A 25,146-nucleotide genomic window follows, 5' to 3' on the forward strand; every position below is an offset into this window, starting at 1 on the left:
TGCCCATCCCCCTTTGTCAATGAGCCATTAAAGCTTGAGCTAGGTCACTTTACATAATAAAGAGTTCTCCCCTTCAGCTCCAGAGTGATGGGATTAAGGCATGATAATATTGGCCCTTTACCCAACTCGTCACATGGCATCTGAGAACTCAACCAAACTTGGATTTAAAACACAGCCTAGAGAGTTGCCCCTGCATGGGTCCATGGGAGTCTGACAACCAATCAGAATACAAGCTCAAGACCAAAGGCCAGAGAGGGCATAAAACCAGGGACTCAGCTTCTCTTCCTCCCTTTTTCCCTTCCCTTCTCTTCTCCACCAACATTGAAGCATGTGATCACCTTTTCTGTTCAGGACTCAAGCCATGTGGTCCTGTCCACCAATAAACCATCTTTCCAAGCAGCCTCCAGGTCTCCAGTGTCTTTTTCCCCACTTGGAGCTGAACCCAGAAGGACGTTTCTTCCAACACCCCCTATTGTATTTCTTTTTTCTTTTGCCATCTGCCTTAACCAAGTTTCCAGTCCTTTCGCCCTTGTGAAAAGTATGCTGGCAACGAAGCATTGAACTCAGAATAGAGCTGGAAGGGACCTTGGAGGTCTTCTAGTCCAACCTCTTGCTCAAGCAAGAGACTCCATACCTGGGATAGTGAACCCATGGCACGCATGCTCAAAGTGGCATGCGAAGCCATTTCTCCCCTTGCCTGTTTCTCTTCTGGGTTGCTGGTGCACATGTGCGCATGACAACCAGCTGTCGTTCACGCGCATGGCAGTGCCAAAAACCGGTGTGCACATGCGTGTCAGAACTGGGAAGCTCAGCTTTTTTGGAGCATGGCCCTGACGAGCATGCACCTGTGTGATGTTTCTGTGAAAATTTTTCAGCACCTGGTGCCGAAAAGGATCACCATCACTGCCCTACATAATGTATAATGTTTCAGACAAGTGACTGTCCAGTCTCTTCTTTAAAACCTCCAGTGATGGAGCACCCACAACGTCTGAAGGCAACTTCTGTTCCACTGGTGAATTGGGGTTTTTTTGTATAAAGTTTTTTTATTTTCCATTTTCATAACATATAATCACATGTATACTATTACATAGCCAATATCGTGTTGTATTATTAAATATTTACATCAATTCATCTTACCATCAGCTCCCAAAAAACAATTATTGGCTCTTCTGCTCTCCATACACCATATTTGTGCCTTATCTATCACTTTCTTCTCCCTCTCTCCTCCCCCTCCCTACCTCCTTTCTTCCCTCCATCATCCTTTTCTACTCTACTTCCCCTTCCTTTCTCCTTCTCCTCTCTCCCCTTTCCACTCCTCCTTATTCTCCTACTGGTGAATTGTTTACTTGGACTTCAGTAAGGCATTTGATAGGGTGGACTATAACCTACTACTAGATAAAGTAGAAGAATGTGGGTTGGACAGCATCACCACCAGATGGATTCGTAACTGGCTGACCAACTGCACTCAATGTGTAGTCCTCAATGGAACTGCATCTTCATGGAGGGAAGTATGCAGTGGATTACCCAAGGCTCTGTTTTGGGCCCAGTACTCTTCAACATCTTTTTTTTTTAATTAAAGAGTTTTAATAGATTTTACAAATGTTTCTCCTTCCCTCCCTCCGGCCCAACCCTGCCCCCCCACTCCAACCCTCCCTCCCCCCAACCTCCCAGAGCAAAATACAGGGTATAAGCATTTAACAATCATACACTAACATAAGCTAACTAACTTTAGCATCCTACTTCCTCTTGTACTTTAACTCCCCTTTTATTAAGCTAACTTTAGATAAATTGTAACATTCCTTGTTCATTCATTCATAAGCTAGTTGAAATTTCTTAGTCCGATATTTATTTTGAATGTAGTCAATCCATCTTCTCCATTCTACTCTACTCCACTCTACTCTTCAACATCTTCATTAATTATTTGGATGAGGGAATAAACGGGGAACTCATCAAATGTGCAGATGACACCAAGATGGCAGGAATAGCCAACACTCCAGAAGATAGGCTTAAGATACTGAAGGATCTTGACAAACTTGAACATTGGGCACTATCTAAGAAAATGAAATTCAGTGGTGAAGAAAGTCAGGTTCTACATTTAGGCAAGAAAAACAAAACGCAGTACAGTATAGGTGGTACCTTGCTCAAAAGTAGTAACTGTGAGAGGGATCTTGGAGTCCTAGTGGACAACCGTTTAAATATGAGCCAGCCATGTGCAGCAGCTGCCAAAAAAGCCAACACAGTTCTAGGCTGCATAAACAGAGGGATAGAATCAAGATCACGTGAAGTGTTAATACCACTTTATAAGGCCTTGGTAAGGAATACTTGGTATTTGGAATACTGCATTCAGTTTTGGTCGCCACGATGTAGAAAAGATGTGAGACTCTAGAAACCCATCAGAGAAAGTAAATAGGTAAGGGCAACAACGGAAAGGAGGAGGGAAAGGAAGAAAGGGTAAAGGGGAATTAAGAGTAGGAGAGAGGGTAAGAAAGAGGAGATTTGATTTGATTTGATTTGATTTGATTATATTTATATGCTGCCCTTTTCCCCCGAAGGGGACTCAGGGCAGCTCACAATTCAAATCAGGGAAGGGGGGTACAGACAAAAAATAAAAGACGAAACATAACAATACATAATTTAAAAACACACAACAGTCATACCATTCGAGACGGGGGCAACAGCTCTTTAGCCCCAGGCCTGTCGGAACAGCCAGGTTTTAAGGGCTTTGCGGAAGGCCTGGAGGGTGGTGAGGGTTCGAATCTCCACGGGGAGTTCGGGAGTTCGTTCCAGAGGGTCGGAGCAGCCACAGAGAAGGGAGGAGGAGAGGGGAAAGAGAGGGGAAGAAGAAAGAAGGAAGGAGAGGAGGAAGGAAGAAGGTAGAGAAAGGAGGTTGAGAAGATGGAAGGAGTAAGGTTGTTGCAAAATAAGATGGGGTGGCAAGAAAGTGACCCAAACTGTATTATACTGTATATATGTGTGTAAAAATGAGTATAGAGATTATGATGAATAGACAAATGCTAAATAGCAATTTTAAGAATGTATGTCTATGAATGAATTTGAAATGGAAAAATAAAAAACTTTACAAAAAAAAAAGATAACAATTTGTCTGAAGTGGTGTAGGGTTTCCTGCCTGAGCAGGGGGTTGGACTAGAAGACCTCCAAGGCCCCTTCCAGCTCTGTTATTCTATTTTATTCTGAGCCACAAATGGGTCCTTTAAAAAAACAATCTCTAAACGTGAATAGAATTCAAGGAAGCCTGCTTAGATAGTATAAAGAACAATGTAGCACAGGTGTAGAAGAAGAACATTGTCAAACAAAGAGAGAGAAAATCCAATGCAATATATCTACTTTTCTACGGGACAAGACTAGTAACATTTTGTGCACATCTCCTAAATTCCAGACCCTTGGTGGGAGGTGGGAAGGGGCTGACACTGAATGGTTCCCCTCCCTCTGAACTCACCTACGTCCCAAAACACTTTCTCCCCACCGTTGCTTAAAGTTGGCTGGCAAATACCTGAATGCCAATCGATCAATAAAGAAGAATTAAGGGTCGGGTGCTAGTTTGCTGCCACAAGAGTGGGTCAGAAACTGGTCCCTGGCACTGAGAGTCCCAAATGTTTGCCTTTCCGTGTGACTCTGCTTCCTCTCTCGGTTTTAGATAAGTGATAGTTAAGTATCTGCTAGCATTTCCTGGTAGATCAGAGGGGAAGCAGGACCAGATAACCTCATTCTCATGTATTGAGCTTCATTGTAAAGCCGCATTAACAGAATCTTGCCAGTCTGAAAGTGCCGTTCTATCCATCCATCCAATTCATATTTCTACCAATAAAGGAGCATATTTGTAGCTCTGTGACCCGACAATTGTGCGATAGACATATGCGCGCTGACAAAATAGCGCCGATTAAAACACGACGTCAAAATCGTGCCGTCAAATTCACGTCGATAAAGTCGCGATGACAAAAGCGCGATGACAAGCACAATAACATCAAAAAATTTTTAGGGTTAGGGTTATAATGCACGTATATGCGTCCCACTATGTTAAAGACCCAGCACACTCACTGGGCTGTCTATAGTTTGTTGATGACGTGATTTTGTCGTCATGCATTTTTCGTCGCGCTATTGTCGAAAATCAATTAGCGATTTTGACGGCGCTCATTTGTCCATCGCGGTTTTGTCGGCGCACATATGTCTATCGCGCATTTGTTGGTGAACCTTGTAGCTCAGGGTTGAAGTGAGCAGTCCTTGTTGCTCTCTGAGCTTGCTTCTTTTCTTGCATGACGCTAATATATATACAGAGAGCAAAGTCAATGTCAAGGTTCCAAATAATATACCCATAGCAAGCAAAACTCCAAGGCAGATGGATTCCTCGAGGAATAACTTTAACGAATAATGTTAATGTTAATGTTGATTTTATTTATATGCCGCCTTTTTCCCCCGAAGGGGACTCAGGGTGGCTCACAACTCAACAGGGAGGGGATACAAACAGAATTTAAAACGACATAAAAACAATGCAAAATTAAAACACAACAGTCATACCAATTTGAGACGGGGGCAATATATATCGTATTGGCACAGGTCTGGTGAAAACCAGCTTTGAAAGTTCCTGCGGTTTTCGCCTAATTAAAAGTGCCGTATTATTCGGAGTATAAGACGCACCGGAGTATAAGACCAAGGTTTTGAAGAGGCAAATTTTTTTAAAAAAAGTTTTGCACTCTGCAAACCTCCCCAAACTAGCCCATTTTTTGCAAAAATGGGCCTGTTCCCCCCCCCCAAAAAAAGTGCATGGATAGCCTTTAGGAGGATTACAGAGTGCTCCTGAGGGCTGGGGGTGTGTGTTAAAATTGAGCAAAAAAACAGACCATTTTTTGCTCATTTCTGTCCTCTCCAGCCCCCAGGAGCACTCTAGAAGCCTCCTAAAGGATATGCACAGCCATTTTGGTGAAGGGGGTGGGGTTTCAGGAGGCAAAAATGCTGTATTCAGTGTATAAGACGCACCTAGATTTTCAGCCTCTTTTTTGAGGGAAAAAGGTGCGTCTTATACTGCAAAAAATACGGTAAATATTTCTCACTTTCTCAACACAGTCAAATGGTCCAATCACAGTGCTGCCTGATTGGCTGGTGGCATCACATCACCTTCCTTTGTCAAGGTTTGAGAACGTCCTTGGTTCCCAAGAGAAAGCATTTGGTTTTGGCTACAAAATCCCAGCTATCTCAAATCCCCCTTCCCTATCCCTCAGCTCCAGGGTGGCAACACAGAAGCTTCCAAGATGGCCTCGGTCAGGACAGCTTCAGGGTTGACATCCACTCCTTAGTAGCCCTGTTGAGGTTCCCTAGTTTGGGCCACGAAATGTCTTCAAGAAACCAGGCAGTCTCAGAAAGCACCAAGGGCCCCTCAAATTTGTATCGTTGCCCATCTCAAACATGGGATTCTCTCTGCTCATTTGTGGCCGGAAGGGCATCGTGGGAATGCTACTCCCGTGTTCCCACAATGCATTTTTAACCTGCTTACAGAATTAACCCTCTTTTGGATTGGCACTGCGTGTCAAAACATCAGCTGACCAAACAGTCTGGGTATGCGTGACCCGCCGAGCCCCAGATTCAGCACACCAGGTTGTGCGCGTTGTGGGATCGCAGCCCACATCGTTTCGACTTTCTAGGGCAAGGGTGTCAAGCTCGATTTCATTGAGGGCCGCATCCGGGTTGTGTTTGACCTTGAGGTGGGGGGGGCAGGTTGGGCGTGGCCAGCTCGACATCATTACTGTGTTTCCTTGAAAATAAAACAGGGTCTTGTTTTCTTTTGACCCCCCCAAAATAAGAGCTTGGCCTTATTTTTGGGGAGGTCTTATTATTTTGAGGTGCAGGAGGCCCCTTAACCTCAGCCCACAGATCAGCTGATCCAGAGAGGGCCAGAAGTTCTGTCTCTGGCACACACTTGCTAGTCCTAGCATCACTGGCCTGCCGCTGTTTTGGCAGGCGCCACTAAGAGAAGGGGCGCAGTAGCTAGGGTGTGCGGCTTCTGTGAGGCCATTCCGTGTGGATGGGAGGTGCATGTGGGGCATGTTCCCCTCCTTTCCCACCCCAGGAAATGGTGGGGACTAGCTGTGCATATTTTAGGGAGGGCTTATTTTAGCTCAGGCCTCTAGGCTTATTATCCAGGGAGGTCTTATTTTGGGGGGAAACAGAGTATAAGACGCACCAAGTTTTTGAAGAGGGAAATTAAAAAAAAAAGTTTTTGCACTCTGCAAACCTCACAAAAACGGCTCGTTTTTTTTGCGAAAACGGGCCTGTTTCCCCCCCCCCCCAAAAGTGCATGGATAGCCTTTAGGAGGCTTATAGAGTGCTCCGGGGGGCTGGGGGGGTGATAAAATTGAGCAAAAAACAGGCCATTTTTTGCTCATTTCTGCCCTCCCCCAGCCCCCAGGAGCACCCTGAAAGCCTCCTAGAGGCTATGCACGGCCATTTTGGTGAAGGGGGGGGGGGTTTCAGGAGGCGGGGTTTCAGGGGGGGGGTGCCTGTGGTGGCCTGAGCACTCTGCCAGTGAAATGGGCTCTTGAGCTCCATTTTCCTGGCAGAGGCACCATGGGTCAGTCCTTTGCTGTTCCAGGGCAGCCCTGTGGCCAGATCTAAGCACCCCGGGGGGGGGGGGGGGGCAGATCCGGCCACCTGGCCTTGCGTTCAACACCCCCTGTTCTAGGGGAACGAGACAGACTTCCGGGCTCGCATCTCCTTGTAGGGTCCCAATGTCAGGTTCACATTCGCTCTGGATCTCTGCATGAAGGTAGACCAAGCCATCTTCTCTTGGCCTCCCTGGCAGCGCCCTTGACCCGCTGCTTTCTCTTCTCTCCCCAGATGTATGGACGCTACACCCAGGACCTGGGAGCGTTTGCCAAGGATGAAGCGGCTCGTGTCCGGCTGCAGGAGGAGCGCTGGAAACTTTCCCCGAAGGAGCGGCTGCGTCCCTCCGAGTTTCTGGAGTACGACCATGGTCGCTGTGCCTGTTGCCGTAGTAAGTTGCTTGTTCTGGGCTGAGCATGCCCGTGCCGGGCCTAAACCCTGTGCATTTGTATCTACTACACTCTGTTGTGGCCCACCAGTGGCCACTGGGGGAGGAAGATGGGCCAGTCCTGGAGTCTGGGGAAGGCTCTGATGAGGGCTCTGTGTTGGAGATAGAGAGGAGGCCAGAGCCGTATGCCAATTATCAGCTGCCTTCAGAGTCAGACATCAGTGAGGCAGACAAACAGCTGGAACCTGTTCCCAGTGTGTGCATGTGCATAGTTGCCAGATGAAGGGAACAGCTAAAGAACAAGGGTCGACTTGGGAGTAAGGCCACAGGTGGATGATGAATAGCCCCTCCCAGAGGAAATAAAAGAGGGAGTGGAGTTTGCAGGAGACAATTAGTTCGCTTAATTGGTATGTAACTCTCTGAGACTCCTTGTCAAGTTCTGCAGATACTTGGCAGCTCTCCAAGCCAGATAAAGTCTGTGACTGAAAATCCTCCCTTAAAAGACTTGGCTGGATGTGAAAGGGGAGTGGAGTTTGCAGGAGACAATTAGTTCGCTTAATTGGTATGTGACTCTCTGAGACTCCTTGTCAAGTTCTGCAGATACTTGGCAGCTCTCCAAGCCAGATAAGGTCTGTGACTGAAAATCCTCCCTTAAAAGACTTGGCTGGATGTGAAAGGGGAGTGGAGTTTGCAGGAGACAATTAGTTCATTCCTGCATTCTTGCCAAGTATTGCAGCATCTGAAAGATATCGGCTTGGCCGCTCTCCAAGGTCGGTCATTGTGAATTACCTTGAAAGACTGTCGGAGAGGAAAGACTTTGCTGGAGAGGAATTCGCTGTCAATTAAACAAAGTGTTTTTTTGGGATGAGGACTCGGCTTCATGCCGCTGGGGAAGCCTAGGTCAGAACAGAGCTGTGCTGGCGCAGTGGTTACAGTGCAGTACTGCAGGCTACTTTTGCTGACTGCCGGCTGCCAGCAATTTGATAGTTCAATTCTGACCAGCTCAAGGTTGACTCAGCCTTCCATCCTTCTGAAGTCGATAAAATGCGGACCCAGATTGTTGGGGGGAAAATATGCTGAATCTAAGAGGGCTGTAAAGAAAGACCTAGAAAAAAAACCCATCTGTTTCTTAGTGGCTCTTAACTTCCGATAACTACAACACATGACATATTACAACATACTACAGCGTTCCCCAACCTTTCCTGGTTGGTGGCCTAGTGTAAGTGGGGGGGGGGAGAGAAAGGATGTTTTTTTGTGAGGGGTGGTGCACGTGTGGGGCTGCGAGCTCCGGCCCTGCACCATTTGCATCTTAAAATAGACATGGTTGAGAAACACTGATCAGGAGGTATCTCCCAGAGAACATTCTGTGCATGGAAGTGATCTGCTTAATAGGACGGAAAAGAGAAAGAAATTCTAGGTTGGTGGAATTCACAATTTTTTACTACTGGTTCTGTGGGGGTGGCTTAGTGGGCGTGGGCAGGGGAAGGATATTGCAAAATCCCCATCCCTTCCCCACTCCCGGGGAAGGATACTGCAAAATCCCCATTCTCTCCCCACTCCAGAGGGAAGGATACTGCAAAATCCCCATTCTCTCCCCACTCCAGAGGGAAGGATACTGCAAAATCCCCATTCTCTCCCCACTCCAGAGGGAAGGATACTGCAAAATCCCCATTCTCTCCCCACTCCAGAGGGAAGGATACTGCAAAATCCCCATTCTCTCCCCACTCCAGAGGGAAGGATACTGCAAAATCTCCATTCTCTCCCCACTCCAGAAGGAAGGATATTGCAAAATCTCCCTTCCCTCTCCACTCCAGAGAGAAGGATATTGCAAAATCTCCCATCCCTCTCCACTCCAGGGGAAGGATATTGCAAAATTTCCATTCCCTCCCCACTCCAGAGAGAAGGATATTGCAAAATCTTCATTCCCTCCCCACTCCAGAGAGAAGGTTACTGCAAAATCTCCATTCCCTCCCCACTCCAGAGGGAAAGATATTGCAAAATCTCCATTCCCTCCCCACTCCAGAGAGAAGGATATTGCAAAATCTCCATTCCCTCCCCACTCCAGAGAGAAGGATATTGCAAAATCTCCCTTCCCCCTCCACTCCAGAGGGAAGGATTTGCAAAATCTCCCTTCCCCCTCCACTCCAGAGAGAAGGATATTGCAAAATCTCCCTTCCCCCTCCACTCCAGAGAGAAGGATATTGCAAAATCTCCATTCCCTCCCCACTCCAGAGAAAAGGATATTGCAAAATCTCCATTCCCTCCCCACTCCAGAGGGAAGGATATTGCAAAATCTCCATTCCCTCCCCACTCCAGGGGAAGGATATTGCAAAATCTCCATTCTCCATTCCCTCCCCACTCCAGAGGGAAGGATATTGCAAAATCTCCATTCCCTCCCCACTCCAGAGAGAAGGATATTGCAAAATCTCCCTTCCCCCTCCACTCCAGAGAGAAGGATATTGCAAAATCTCCCTTCCCCCTCCACTCCAGAGAGAAGGATATTGCAAAATCTCCCTTCCCCCTCCACTCCAGAGAGAAGGATATTGCAAAATCTCCCTTCCCCTCCCACTCCAGAGAGAAGGATATTGCAAAATCTCCATTCCCTCCCCACTCCAGAGGAAAGGATATTGCAAAATCTCCATTCCCTCCCCACTCCAGAGGGAAGGATATTGCAAAATCTCCATTCCCTCCCCACTCCAGAGGGAAGGATATTGCAAAATCTCCATTCCTACCCCATTCTGGGGCCAGCCAGAGGTGTTATTTGCTGATTCTTTGAACTACTCAAACTACCGGTTCCCCAGAATCTGTCAGAAGCTGCTGAATTTCACCGCTGGGTTGATCCCTCCTTGACAGGTTCCATCCATTACTTCTTGTCTGGCCTTCCAGTGCTTTGGAAAATAGATTGACTCCCTATACTTCAGGGGTGTGGAACTCAAGGCCCACGGGCTGGATCCGGCCTGCAGGGTACTTAGATCTGGCCCGCGGGGCCGCCCTGGAAACAGTAAAGGACTGGCCCACTGAGCCTCTGCCAGTGAAAACAGAGCTTGGGAGGACCACGGGTGACCCTCCAGGGCTCTGTTTTCACCTGCAACGGCCTCCTGCAGCCCTCTGCCAGCGAAAACAGGCCCCGGTGCTAGCAAAACAAACTAAAAGCAAAAGAAAAGGAGAAATGTTTCCCCTTTTGCACTTGAGCATCCAAGAAGGGACAAGAAGGGAGAAAGGGAAAGAGGAGAGACAAAGTAAAAGAAGGAAAGATGGGAAGAAGGAACGAAAAAGGAAAGAGAAGGAAGGAAGGAAAGAGAAGGAAGGAAAAGAAGGAAAGAGGAAAGACAAAGACAAAGAAGGAAAGATGGAAAGAAGAGAAGGAAGGAAAAAGAAGGAAAGAGAAGGAAGGAAAAAGAAGGAAAGAGGGGAAGACAAGGAAGGAAGAAGAATAGCAATAGCAATAGCAGTTAGACTTATATACCGCTTCATAGGGCTTTCAGCCCTCTCTAAGCAGTTTACAGAGTCAGCATATCGCCCCCCACAGTCTGGATCCTCATTTCACCCACCTCGGAAGGATGGAAGGCTGAGTCAACCCTGAGCCGGTGAGATTTGAACAGCCGAACTGCAGAACTGCAGTTAGCTGAAGTAGCCTGCAGTGCTGCATTTAACCACTGCGCCACCTTGGCTCAGGAAGGAAAGAGAAGGAAAGAGAAGGAAGGAAAAAGAAGGAAATAGAAGTAAGGAAGGAAAAAGAAGGAAAGAGAAGGAAGGAAGGAAAGAGGGGAAGAGACGGAAGGAAAAAGAAGGAAAGAGAAGGGAGGAAAAAGAAGGAAAGAGGGGAAGAGGAGGAAGGAAAAAGAAGGACAGAGAAGGAAGGAAAAAGAAGGACAGAGAAGGAAGGAAAAAGAAGGAAAGAGGAGAAGAGAAGGAAGGAAGAAGAAGGAAAGAGAAGGAAGGAAAAAGAAGGAAATAGAAGTAAGGAAGCAAAAAGAAGGAAAGAGAAGGAAGGAAGGAAAGAGGGGAAGAGACGGAAGGAAAAGAAGGAAAGAGAAGGAAAGAGAAGGAAGGAAAAAGAAAGAAAGAGAAGCAAGGAAAAAGAAGGAAAGATGGGAAGAGAAGGAAGGAAAAAGAAGGAGAGAAGGAAGGAAAAAGAAAAGGGGAAGAGAAGGAAGGAAAAAGAAGGAAAGAGGGGAAGGAAAAAGAAAGGAGAATGACGATGGAAGGAAAAAGAAGAGAAGGAAGGAAGGAGATTATAATGAGAGGAAAGGAGGGTCTGAGGGAAGTCCTGCCTTAGCACTTGCCCACCACAGGTGCCTGCAAGCAAGTAACGTTAGGCTGGCCATGCCAACCCCAGCCCCCCCCCCCAAGGTCAAACACAACCCTGATGCATCCCTCAATGAAATCAAGTTTGACCCCCTTGCTCTACTTTATGGCAACCCCTTAGATATTTGAAGACTGCTATCATGTCACCCCTAGTCCTTCTTTTCAGAAGGCTGAAGCTGGTAAAGGTTCCCCTCGCACATATGTGCTAGTGGTTCCTGACTCTAGGGGGAGGTGCTCATCTTCGTTTCAAAGCCGAAGAACCAGTGCTGTCCGAAGATGCCTCCGTGGTCATGTGGCTGGCATGACTCAACGCCGAAGGCGCACGGAACGCTGTTACTTTCCCACCAAAGGTGGTTCCTATTTTTCTACTTGCGATTTTTTTACATGCTTTCAAACTGCTAGGTTGGCAAAAGCTGGGACAAGTAACGGGAGCTCACTCTGTGACGCGGCGCTAGGGATTCGAACAGCCGAACTCCGACCTTTCTGATCGACAAGCTCAGTGTTCCTGCAACCGTTCTTCATATCTTTTGGATTCCAGCCCCCTAATCATCTTTGTTTCTCTTCAATGCACTCTTTCTTAAGTCTCTAGAGGGTTCTTCGAAAGCAGTGTTTCTCAATCTTGGCGACTTGAAGTCCTGTGGACTTCAACTCCCAGAATCCCCCAGCCAGCTGTGCTGGCTGGGGGATTCTGGGAGCTGAAGTCCATAGGACTTCAAGTCGCCAAGGTTAAAAAACACTGCTCTAAAGGGTTAAGCATGTTGTGTGAACCAGCCAGCGTTCTAGCTTTCCTTGGGCACAAGGTAACGGCATGGCACAGTTCAATGACAGTTTTATTCAGGCGAAGAGAAGCCACTCCTCACAAGTCTGTCACACATCTCTGCCGTCAAAGGAAGGATTGTGCGGACGAATGTAATCGGACACCCTGCAGATATCTAGGATTACAATACCTTTGTCCCCAGTTTTATGCAGATTAACTATTCTGGTTTCGGAGAATGGGAGCGGTGGCTCAGCCAGACATTGGGAAATCGGCACGGGGTCCGGAAAGAAATGCATGCATGAGAAAACCGTGTGCCTGTGATCGTCCAGTCCTTAGGGGGCAGACCCCACGAAGTCACGTGAAGTGTTCGGGGAATGCTGAATTGTGAATGAACTGAAAGAGCTGGGTTTATACAACATGCTAAGCAACCCCTTCTTCTCTCCCAAAGGGGCTCTTAAAATTGAGTATACAGAATAACAACGATGTTGGAAGGGACCTTGAAGGTCTTCTAGTCCTACCCCGCTGAAGCAGGAAATTGTATGCATTTCAGACAGATAATCATCCAGTCTCTTCCTTTTAAAAAAAAATATTATAAAGATTGCTTTAAAGAATTTTTCTTTACAATGTCCTTCTATACAACATTTCCACATCCATTGTATACTCTCCAAAGCACCTGTCCTGAGAAGCAATGGGTGGAAACTAATCAAGGAGAGAAGCAATCTGGAATTAAGGAGAAACTTCCTCACAGTGAGGACAATTAATCAGTGGAATAACTTGCCTCCAGAAGTTGTGAATGCCCCAACACTGGAAGTCTTCAAGAAGATGTGGGATAGCCATTTGTCTGAAACGGTATAGGGTTTCCTGCCTAGGCAGGGGGTTGGACTAGAAGACCTCCAAGGTCCCTTCCAACTCCATTATTCTATTCTGTTCTGTTCTATTCTATATGCATTTCTCCCCTCTTGTTTCAATAGGACATCTCTAGGCTGGGCGTGCTACCTATCGGTTCGCTCAGTGGGACCTTCCTACTTTTACAGCTTGATTTTAACAAAATGAATTTGTCCTCCCAAAAGATGGACAACAAATACATTTTAGAATGTCCCTTCCAGTTTTGTAACCATGTAGACTCCCCTTTGCCCAAAACTGTGAGAGAGCGAGACAGAGAGAGAGACAGATAGAAAGACAGAGAGAGACACACACACACAGAGAGAAAGAAATGGAGAGAGAGAGATGGGACAGAAAGACACACACACACACACACACACACACACACACAGAGGTAGGGAGAGAGAGAGATGGGGAGAGACCGGGAGAAAGACAGAGAGAGAGATGGAGAGAGAAATGGGGAGAAGAGAGATGAAGAGAGAGATGGAGAGAGAGAGAGAGACAGAAAGAGACACACAGACAGAGATAGAGAGATGAAGAGAGAGACAGAGAGACACACAGAGACACACAGAGACAGACAGAGAGACAGAGAGGGATGGAGAGAGAGAGACAGAGAGATGGAGAGAGAGAGAGAGATGCAGAGACAGAGACAGAGATGGAGAGAGAGACAGAGAGACAGAGAGAGAGAGAGAGAGATGGAGAGATACATAAAGATGGAGAGATAGAGATGGGGAGACAGGGAGGGAGAGAGATGCAGAGAGAGACACAGAGAGATGGGGGGAGAGGGAGACACACAGAGAGAAACAGACAGACAGAGAGACAGAGACAGAGATGGAGACAGAGAGACAGAGAGAGGGGAGAGAGACAGAGACAGAGAGACACAGAGACAGAGAGAGAGATGGAGAGATACACGGAGAAAGATGGAGAGAGAGAGATGGGGAGACAGGGAGGGAGGGAGGGAGACGCAGAGAGAGACACACACAGAGAGAAAGATGGAGAGAGAGAGAGAGATGGAGAGAGAGGGAAGAGAGAGATGGAGAGAGAAAGAGGAGGGGGGAGAGGGAAACACACAAACACACATTGTCTGTGGGATCTGGCTCTTCCTAAATCCCTTAGCAACCGCTGCAGTCACAGCTTGCCTTGTCCTTGAGGCTGTTTCCCTGTTAAAAGTTGCCAACTCGTGGGGGCAGCTGCAGGAGATGGACTGTGTCCAGACTCCTCTGTCCTGGGGTGGCCTTGGCCGTGATGCCGTTCCTCCCCTCTGCTCGAATGGCCACCTCCTGTGACCAGATGGGGAGGAGGGCAAAGGCTGTTTTCCTATCCGAAGGTGCCTCCATGCCAGAGCCCCCCACCCCACCCTCTGAGTCCAGCTGTTGGCTTCCTACAGCTGTCACAGCAATGGGATAAGAGCATGGCTGGCTGTAGGCTTTCTCATGAAGTCAGAATTTGGGACCGGTTTCTCAGCTCGCCCCAGGCAGCACTGGCCATCCAGATGCAGAACATCTGGAAGCGTCTTCAACGGTTTGGGTATCAAAGGGCCAAGCTGGGTCAATTTTGCCGTTCTGCTTGGCCCAAATCTAAAAACGAAGCAGAAACACCTGAGTGTTTTAACTCTTGAGTGATTTCCTCAATCTCATGCCAGGAAATGCCCATGGAGATAAAACGGCAGCATGACTCCCAACCATAGGCTGGGATCTTGTAATGCAGGTCATCCTTGATTTATGACGGTAATGGAGTCTGCTTTTCTTCCTTCTTTTTTGCGCTGGCCGTAAAGGAAATGCCATAGGTTCTTAAGCCAACACTGCAGTCATGGAATGAAAATCACATGAAGTATTAGTACCGCTTTATAAAGCCTTAGTAAGGCCACACACCTAGAATACTTGCATCCAGTTTTGGTTGCCACATTACAAAAAAGATGTTGGGACTTTTCAAAAAGTTTAGAGAAGAGCAACTAAGATGGTTAAAGGGCCTGGAGATTAAAATATATGAAGAACAGGATTTGGGGTTGGCTAGTCTAGAGAAAAGAAGGACTTGGGGGGACATGATAGCAGTCTTCCAGTATTTAAGGGGCTGCCACAAAGAAGAGGGAGTCAACTTATTTTCCCGAACACCAGAAGGCAAGGCAAGAAACAAGGGATGGAAACTAAGTTGTGGGTGCTCCATCACTGGAGGTTTTTAAAGAAGAGACTGGGTAGCCACTTGTCTCAAATTGTATAGGCTCTTCTGCTTGAAGAGGGGGTTGGACTAGAAGACCTCCAAGGTCCCTTCCAGCTCTATTCTGATTAATTGATTGATCTTTAAACAAACCAATGGAAGAAATGACAATTTTCAGCCAAAACATTCTGAATCGTACAGATAGCCCTTGGGACTTGAAGGCCACATGAGGGGAGATGGGGGCTCTTTTAGCTGGAGAAGGCTGTCTTGCCATTGCTTTCTATGATTCTCTCCATCTCCTGACCTAGTTGATTGAGAAGTAAGAAATTATAAACCTTGGATGGAGAAACAGTTTATTCCCTTATCTATAGATAAGTGGTGTAAGTCAGACTTGTGAATACTGGCTTGGAAGATAAGTGACAGGGATCCAAGTAACACCCCCAACGAAAGAAGACTCCGAGGCTTGCGGTTCCTCAAAGTTCCATTTTATTAGAGATGTCATACTGGCACATCTGGGAAAACCCGAATCTGAAAGCTTCCACCCCACACCCAAAAAAGTTCAAGTCCCTGCCCAGCACCCACATGTCCATCACATGGCCCAATCAGGCACCATCCCAACTGGAGATGCCTCCCAGTCACACCATCGCAGCTGCAGGGCAAGATGTCCTTGACTCTCTGAGAAAGGAATGTTGTTATGACTATACCAGTGTTTCTGAACCTTGGCAACTTGAAGATGTCCGGACTTCAACTCCCAGAATTCCCCAGCCAGCATTCGCTGGCTGGGGAATTCTGGGAGTTGAAGTCCGAACATCTTCAAGTTGCCAAGGTTCAGAAACACTGGACTATACAGTATGTCTCCCATACTCCATATAATCCCCCCCTCCCATTTTCCCACAGAATTAAATGTGGCAGGCCAGAAGCCCCAAGGCAAAAGATGGCTTCCAGTCCTGACAGGCCACCCCCCTCGTCAGAAGATCGTGTCCTGTAACAAGATTAACACAGGGGATTAAAATCTCAACCTAACAATAGGCCTGACAATAAATTGGTAACAATTTTGAGACCTATAGTTTCTGGTAAACCAACTCTTGATTTAAATCCTAGACTTCTGAGTCCATATGGGCCTACTCCAAAGTTTGCCAAAGTTAGTTCAACTAGAAAGAGGCCCATATGGACTCACTTTGGCAAACTTTGGAGTAGTCCTTGACTTACACTGCACCCCAAATTACGTAGCTAAGTGAGACATTCGTTAAATGAATTGTGCCCCATTTTAGGACTTTCCTTGACACCGTTGTTATGTAAATCGGTGCAATTGTTAAATTAGTAACATGGTTATTAGGTGAATCTGGATTCCACACTAATTTTGCTTACTAAACGAATGGCTGTAATTTGAGGGCTACCTGTATCTCATAACGCCACCACTTTGAGGGTGGGAGAAGATACAATTTTGGGCCTCACATTAATAGACAGAATAGTATAGTATAGTATAGTATAAGTTTATTTATAGGCCGCCCTTTTCCCTGAGGGGACTCAGGGCGGCTTACAACTTATGTGGGAGGGGATACATACAATGACGTATAGAACATACATAATTAAAAAATAGAGCAACATTCATCATTCGGGTGGGGACGGATTATAATCTTTAACCCCAGGCCTGACGGGATAGCCAGATCTTAAGGGCTGTGCGGAAGGTCTGAAGGGTGGTGAGGGTACGAATCTCCACGGGGAGGTCGTTCCAAAGGGTCGGAGCTGCTACTGAAAAGGCTCTCCTCCGCGTAGTTGCCAGTCGACACTGACTGGCAGATGGAACTTGGAGGAGGCCTAATCTGTGAGATCTTATAGGTCGCGAGGAGGTAATTGGCAGGAGGCGGTCTCTCAAGTACCCAGATTCACTACCATGAAGGGCTTTATGGGTGGTAAGTAGCACCTTGAAGCGCACCCGGAGATCAACAGGTAGCCAGCACAGCTCGCGGAGGATAGGTGTTATGTGGGCGAACCGAGGTGCACCCACAATCACTCGCGCGGCCGCATTCTGGACTAGCTGAAGTCGCCGGATGCTCTTCAAGGGCAGCCTCATGTAGAGCACGTTGCAGTATTCCAGCCTAGAGGTCACAAGGGCACGAGTGACTGTTGTGAGAGCCTCCCGGTTCAGGTAGGGTCGCAACTGGCGCACCAGGCGAACCTGGGCAAATGCCCCCCTGGTCACAGCCGACAGATGGTAATCAAAGGTCAGCTGTGGGTCCAGAAGGACTCCCAAGTTGCGAACCCTGTCTGAGGGGTATAATATTTGGCGCCCCAGCCTGAGTGATGGAACACTAGCCAAATTATTGGGAGGAAAACACAACAGCCACTCGGTCTTTTCCGGGTTGAGTACAAGCTTGTTAGCCCTCATCCAGTCCCTAACGGCTTCGAGACCCCGGTTCATCACGTCCACCGCTTCATTGAGTTGGCACGGGGCGGACAGATACAACTGCGTATTGTCCGCGTATTGGTGGTATCTTATCCCATGCCTCCGAATGATCTCGCCCAGCGGAATAGAATAGAATTCTTTATTGCCAAGTGTGATTGGACACACAAGGAATTTGCCTTTGGTGCATATGCTCTCAGTGTACATAAAGGAAAATAAATACATTTATCAAGAATAAAAAGATGCAACACTTAGTAATGATCATAGGTTACTAATAAGCAATCAAATCATACTAGGAAACAAATAAAACAATATAAATGTTAAAGATACAAGCAACATGGTTATAGTCCTAAGTGGGAAGAGATAGGAACTAGGAGAGAGATAGGTACTAGGAAGGAAGAGAAGAATAATAGTAATAACAGTTTTTGTAGATAATTTGACAGTGTTGTGGGAATTAGTTGTTTAGCAGAGTGAAGGCATTCGGAAAAAAACTGTCCTTGTGTTTAGTTGTTCTGGTGTGCTGTGCCTTAGCGCTGTTTTGAGAGTAGAAGTTGAAACAATTGATGTCCAGGATGTGAGGGGTCAGTAGTTGTTTTTCCTGGAGCCATTTCCCCAAATGGTCAAGGGCCGGGCAAACACATCAGATGAAATTTGTTCCGATTTGTTTACAGATGGTTAGCAAATTAGATGCAATTCATTAAGCATGTTTCCTGGGGGTTTAATAACTTTCCTCTTGTTTCACATTGAACCTTAGAGGTTGGCAGCTGATTTTGGTTGCGTTCCAGGGATTACATGAATGGCTCAAGTGAAGGGGCACGAATGGAGCCTGATTAAGGTAGCCTACACCAAATCAGGAAATGGCCAAAACTTGCTTACAATTTGGCTCAGTCACTCTCATTATTTTTGCTGCATGAAACCTAGTGAATTTTCAGAGTACAATCTTAGTCGAATGTACTTTGAAAGAAACTTTTGATCCCTTTTAGTATTATGAAGTCCTCCTCCTCATTAAAGTTGTATTACATAACATTGCAAAAACAAAAAGACAATTTCTTGGGCAGTCTCATTCAACAAAGATGATTAGGGGACTAAAGCTAAAACATGTGAACAGTTATAGGAATTGGGTATGCCCACTTTAATGAAAAGACGTACTAGGGATGACAGAATAGACAGAACAGAACAAAATAGAATAGAATTATAGAATTCTTTATTGCCCACATGTCATTGGACAGACAAGGAATGTGTTTTGGTGCATATGCTCTCAGTGTACATAAAAGAAAAGATACATTCATCACGAATCATAAGGTACAACACTTAATGATAGTCATAGGGTATAAATTAGCAATCAAATCATAGAAAGAACAAAAATTGTCCTTATGTCTAGTTATTCTGGTGTGCAGTGCCCTATAGCATCGTTTGAGGGTAGGAGTTGAAACAATTTATGTCCAGGATGTGAGGGGTCTGTAGATATTTTCACAGTCCTCTTTTTGACTCGTGCAGTATACAAATCCTGGATGGAAGGCAGGTTGGTAGTAATTGTTTTTTTCTGCAGTTCTGATTCTCCTCTGAAGTCTGTGTCTGTCTTGTTGGGTTGCAGAGCCAAACTAGACAGTTATGGAGGTGCAGATGACAGACTCAATAATTCCTCCGTAGAACTGAATCAGCAGCTCTTTGGGTAGTTTAAGCTTCCTGAGCTGGCACAGAAAGAACATTCTTTGTTGTGCTTTTTTGATCACGTTTTTGATGTGAGGTGTCCTTTTAGGTCTTGAGATATGATAGAACCTAGAAATTTGAAGGTCTTTATTGTTGAGACATGATAGCGGTGTTCCAATATCTCAGGGGCTGCCACAAAGAAGAGGGAGTCAAGTTATTCTCCAAAGCACCTGAGGGCAGAACAAGAAACAATGGATGGAAAATAATCAAGGAGAGAAGCAACCTAGAATTAAGGAGAAATTTCCTGGCAGTGAGAACAATTAACCAGTGGAACAACTTGCCTCCAGAAGTTGTGGATGCTCCAACACTGGAAGTTTTAAAGAAGAGATTGGACCACCATTTGCCTGAAATGGTATAGGGGTTCCTGCCTGAGCAGGGGGTTAGACTAGAAGACCTCCAAGGTCCCTTCCAACTCTGTTATTCTTCAAGATGTTTACAAATGAACTGGTTTACTGTTTTAATATATTTCCAGGTTTTGATGGTTGATAATATCTCTTTCGGTCCTTTCTCGATGAGGTGGATTGCATTTGACCTTCTCCAATTTCCCTAGTTTGTTCTTCATTGGAACATTGAGATTTAATTTATTTGAGATTTAATTGAAACTTTAATTTTTTGAAGCTGAATTTCCTTTTCAAGAAATCTCAACCAGCTTCAGCCCATTTACCTTTTAAGGTTTCCTTTACATCACATCTTCCTTACTTTTTCTTAGTTCATTAGAATTTTGCTTCATATTAGGTTGCAGTCTCTCGTTCTTCAATCATTCCACATTTTCTCTTGTTATTACTTTCATTTTGTTACATAAAAATGTATACACTAATATCCCCTTATCTTAATTCTATCACTTGAATAACTTTTAATCATATCACCCTTTATGAAACAACTTTTTTCTTTCCTTCCTATAAGTGTGCATTATTATTATTAGAAATGCATGTTGATTGAATGCAATCATTATGATTAACTTTATTAGTTAGGTTTAGGTTAGGTTTATTGGTTTTGTATGCCGCCCACTCCCGAAGGACTCCGGGCGGCTCACAATAAACAGGGGAGGGAATAAATAAGACAATACAACAATTTTAAAATCCAAAACAGTCACAATTAAGACGGGGCTGGGTGCTTTAACAGCCCCCCAGCCTGCCAGAACAGCCCGGACTTAGTAGCTTTACCGAAAGCCGGGAGGGTAGTAAGGGTCCGGATCTCCACGGGGAGCTCATTCCAGAGGGCCGGAGCAGCAACAGAGAAGGCTCTCCCCCGGGGGGTGGCCAGCCAGCATTGGCTGGCAGATGGAACCCAGAGAAGGCCAAGCCTGTGCGATCTAATCGGTCTTTGGGAGGGTAATTGGCAGGAGGCGGGTCTCTCAGGTACCCAGGTCCGATGCCATGTAGGGCTTTATAAATAATAACTAGCACCTTGAAGCGAGTCCGGAGACCAATGGGCAGCCAGTGCAGCTCGTGGAGGATAGGTGTATCGTGTGGCGATCTGGACTAGCTGAAGTCTTCGAACACTTTTCAAGGGCAGCCCCATGTAAAGCGCATTACATTATAGTTTTACTTGTATTAGAGTGTATGACACCCAGGTGCCACAATGTTCACACGTTGATTTGAGATATTTATTTTTTTTAAAACAAATTTTGCTTTCTAAAATCCAGGGCTGTTTTCAAGCAAGTTTTTTTTTTAAAGGAAATGTATAGCCATTTCCATGCGGTTTTCATCTCTTTTAATATCTCCAACCAATCCTATTAGTAAGGACCAAATCCGAAGCAGACAAGTGAAAAAATCGATGTGACATTTTGGGTCTGGCAGAGTTAATCTTCCCACAGATGTCTAGAGCTAGTTGAAAATTCCCATTCTGACCCCTTCATGGTTTTCTGCTTTAATAAATCTTCCCTCTGTCTCTTCTGATTGGCTGAATGGTCTCTGACAGACTCCATGCAAGGTAGTCGTTCTTTTAATTTGCTCTTTTCATCTGAACCCTGATCCTTTTCAACACTCCTGGTACCATCAATTGAATGGACCACCCTTCGGTTCTTCTCTGTTCAGTTCTCCTCTGGTGTCCATCTCTACACCATCACACCCTTCTGTTGTTCCCTGTTATTCTGTCTGTCTGTCTGTCTGTCTGTCATAGGTATCTATCTGGTCCAACGCCCTGGCCCAAAGCAGAAGACCTTATACCATCATTGTTCTGATTTAGGCTTCCAAAAGCACGAAGCCGACTCCTGGCCCGGATTAAAATTGTCTTTCATTTAGGTTAAAGTGAATTCCTCTCCAGCAAAGTCCCGGCCAACAATCTTTCAAGATCTTTATCAGGCTTGGAGAGCTGCCACGCTAATATCTTCAAAACACCACTCTGTAGCAGCAATTACTTGGCAAGAAGTCAGGGAACAGATCTTCACCCTAATGAATTGAATTAATTGTCCCCTGCAAACTCCCCTCCCTTCTGCTCCTCTTTTTATTTCCTCTGGGAGGGACCATTCACCATCCATCTATGCCTTTACTCCCAATTTGACCCTTCTCCTGGCAACTCTGTGCATGCGCTCCAGTTGTTCGTCTGCCTCACTGATGTCTGACTCTGAAGGCAGCTGATAACTGTCAGATGGCTCTGGCCCCCTCTCTGCCTCCGACACAGAGCCCTCATCAGAGCCTTCCCCAGACTCCAGGACAGGCCCATCTTCCTCCCCAACCTCCTCACTGTCTGAGTCTGCTGCCAGCTCCTCTGGCCGCTGGTGGGCCACAGCTAGTTTTTTCTTCCATCTTCTACCATCTCAAATTGTTCCTTTTAAACTCGTTTCCATCAACCATCACATTGTGTCTGAATGTGATAAACAATGATTTTGCCCTGAATCTGAAACCACAGTTTGATCCTGCTTTGGGACAAATGATGGCTTGAGTACTCTTCAAGAAGAAGAATTATTTTAGAGAGATTTATGTGGTACGATTTCATGGTTTATGCTGCCCGCTGCCCAGAGTCATTTCACTGCAGGATGGAGAGCAAATAAATTTAAAACAAACTTACAAACCAATGTGGACAGGCAAGTATGTGGGCAGAGAGGGAAATGGGCAAAAGCCACGACCAGAATCTTTTTCTATCCATATGCTAAATGCTAATGGATATTTCAGGGCTCAGTGGCTAAGAGGCTGAGCTTGTTGATCAGAAAGGTCAGCAATTCGGCGGTTTGAATCCCTAGCGCCGCGTAATGGAGTGAGCTCCCATTACTTGTCCCAGCTTCGGCCAACTTAGTAGTTCGAAAGCACGTAAAAATGCAAGTAGAAAAATAGGAACCACCTTTGGTGGGAAGGTAACAGCGTTCTATGCGCCTTCCGGCATTTAGTCATGCCGGCCACATGACCATGGAGATGTTTTTGGACAGCGCTGGCTCTTCGGCTTTGAAACAGACATGAGTATCGCCCCCTAGAATCGGGAACGACTAGCACATATGTGCAAGGGGGACCTTTACCTAATGGATATTTTATCCCCTGTATCTAAACAGTGCAAGTTTTTCCTGATTTTGTTCCCTTTTTGCTCATCTTCCCTAATCAAAGCACCTGTATTTCTGCTGCTCCCATCCTGGACTTGTGAGTTGTTTCCATAGCAATGGACCAATCTGAACTTCTCCTGTATCCCAGCTTCTCTCTGCTGCAGCCCATGGATGTCCCTGCCTCCCCATCTCTCATCCACCCCTTTTCTCTCTCTCTCTCTCCCTCTCTCTCTCCTGCAGTCTGCACCGTGCGTTGCCAGAAGTTCCTCATCTCCAAAGTGGGCGAAGACTGGATCTTCCTCATCCTGTTGGGTCTGCTGATGGCCCTGGTGAGCTGGGCCATGGACTTCGCCATAGCAACTTGCCTGCAAGGTAAGAAGATTGCAGATCCCAAGTGCAAAGGCAGCGCAACCTGGGCTGAGATCTGGAGCTCAAGACTCCCCAGGAGAGGCATTTGGGCTCATTTCGTTTTGCTTTGCTTCATTTCATTTTATCTTTTAGTTTATTACTTTATTTTACTTTATACTTTTTAGTTTTTATTTTACTTTACTTTTTACTTTTTACCTTTTATTTTATTTTACTTTACTTTTTACTCTTTACTCTTTACTCATTACCTTTTACTCTTTACTCTTTACTTTTTATTTTATTTTACTTTACTTTTTACTTTTTATTGTACTTTTTACTTTTTACACTTTACTTTTTATTTTACTTTACTTTACTCTTTACTTTTTACCTTTTATTTTATTTTACTTTACTTTACTTTTTACCTTTTATTTTATTTTACTTTACTTTACTTTTTACCTTTTATTTTATTTTACTTTACTTTTTACTTTTTATTGTACTTTTTACTTTTTACTCTTTACTTTTTATTTTACTTTACTTTTTACCTTTTATTTTATTTTACTTTACTTACTTTTTACTTTTTATTGTACTTTTTACTTTTTACACTTTACTTTTTATTTACTTTACTTTACTTTACTTTTTACTTTACTTTTTACTTTACTTTACTTTTTACCTTTTATTTTACTTTTACTTTTTACTCTTTACTCCTTACTCTACTCATTACTCATTACTTTTTAACCTTACTCTTTACTTTAATCTTTACCTTTTACTTTTTACTTTTTATTGTACTTTTTACTTTTTACTCTTTACTTTTTATTTTACTTTATTTTACTTTTTACCTTTTATTTTATTTTACTTTACTTTTTACTCTTTACTCTTTATTTTACTTTACTTTACTCTTTACCTTTTACCTTTTACTCTTTACTCATTACTTTTTATTTTATTTTACTTTACTCTTTACTTTTTACTTTACTTTACTTTTTATTTTTTACTTTACCAATAGTGCTTGCTGGCCTGGGTTGCCGGAACCAGCAGTGACCCAGGCCTGCCACGCCTCCAAACTGGCTCCTCGATCGGCGCAGCATAGTTTTTTTTCTTTTCCATTTTTAATGTTCTGCCTATTTATGGGCAACTGTGCATGCACACGGAGCAAATTGCGTGCGCACTGAACCGGCAGTCATGCCGACAGCAACCCACCCCTGGTCAGAGCCTGCTGAATACCACCTCTGCTCCTCACCCAACATAGAGCTGTGGTGGCACAGTGGGTTAGCATGCAGTATGTGGGCTGATTCTGCTGACAGCCAGGAGTTCAATCTTGACTGACTTCACGGTTGACACAGCCTTCCATCCTTCCTATGTTGGTGAGATGAGAACTGAAATGCTGACTCTGTAAACTGCTTAGAGAGGGCTGTGAAGCACTGTGAAGAGGTATATAAGTCAAAGTGCTATTGCTATGCCAAGTCAGTCTTCAGTTTCAGGAAGCTTTTCCAGAGCCATAGTGCACAGTGGTTAGAATGCAGAATTGCAAGCTGACTCTGCTGACTGCCAGCAGTTCGATCCTAACCGGCCTCAAGGTTGACTCAGCCTTCCATCCTTCTGAGGTGGGTGAAATGCAGACCCGGATTGTTGCGGGCAAGAGGCTGACTCTGTAAACTGCTTAGAGAGGGCTGTAGAGCACTGTGAAGTGGTATATAAGTCTAAAGGCTAGTGTTTCTAAGGACACACAACAACCCCACTTGCGGACAAAAAAGCAGATCAGTTAAGTACAGATCATCTACCTCTAGGATCAAAGGCCTGGGGGAACAGCCTGTATCTCAGTGCCTAGCAGGATTGGGGCCATCCAAATTTCTAGGACAGAAGTGCCTGAGGAAACATGGTCTCTTTGGGGCAGACGCATCCAGGAGGGGGTTTTGCTCCTGCCACGTTTGGTGCGCGCAAGAATTTTCCACACGCTCTCTTTGCTCGCGCGCATGCCAGACGTGAGGCTCCCGCGTGCTGATGCATCTTGCACAAAAATCGGTCTGCACATGTGCAAAACATGAAAAAAAATACATAGTGTGCAATTTAAAATGTTCTTGCGCATGCACAGAACCAAATCAAGATGCGGGCCCCCGTAG

The 25,146-nt window shown here is 45.4% G+C and overlaps 1 protein-coding gene across 1 annotated transcript in view; it reads left to right on the top strand.

The window, feature by feature from the left end:
- The window catches only part of LOC116513725 (chloride channel protein 2-like), a 61,379-nt gene extending 37,312 nt beyond the window's left edge, over positions 1-24,067 (top strand). The window contains exons 2-4 of the mRNA XM_032224908.1: positions 6,847-7,003; positions 22,928-23,089; positions 24,033-24,067. Of these exons, the coding sequence (XP_032080799.1) occupies positions 6,847-7,003; positions 22,928-23,089; positions 24,033-24,067 (354 nt within the window). The remainder of the gene's footprint in view (positions 1-6,846; positions 7,004-22,927; positions 23,090-24,032) is intronic.
- The last annotated feature ends 1,079 nt before the right edge of the window (positions 24,068-25,146 follow it).

Source organism: Thamnophis elegans, chromosome 10 (assembly GCF_009769535.1).
Source record: "Thamnophis elegans isolate rThaEle1 chromosome 10, rThaEle1.pri, whole genome shotgun sequence".
NCBI lineage: Eukaryota > Metazoa > Chordata > Lepidosauria > Squamata > Colubridae > Thamnophis > Thamnophis elegans.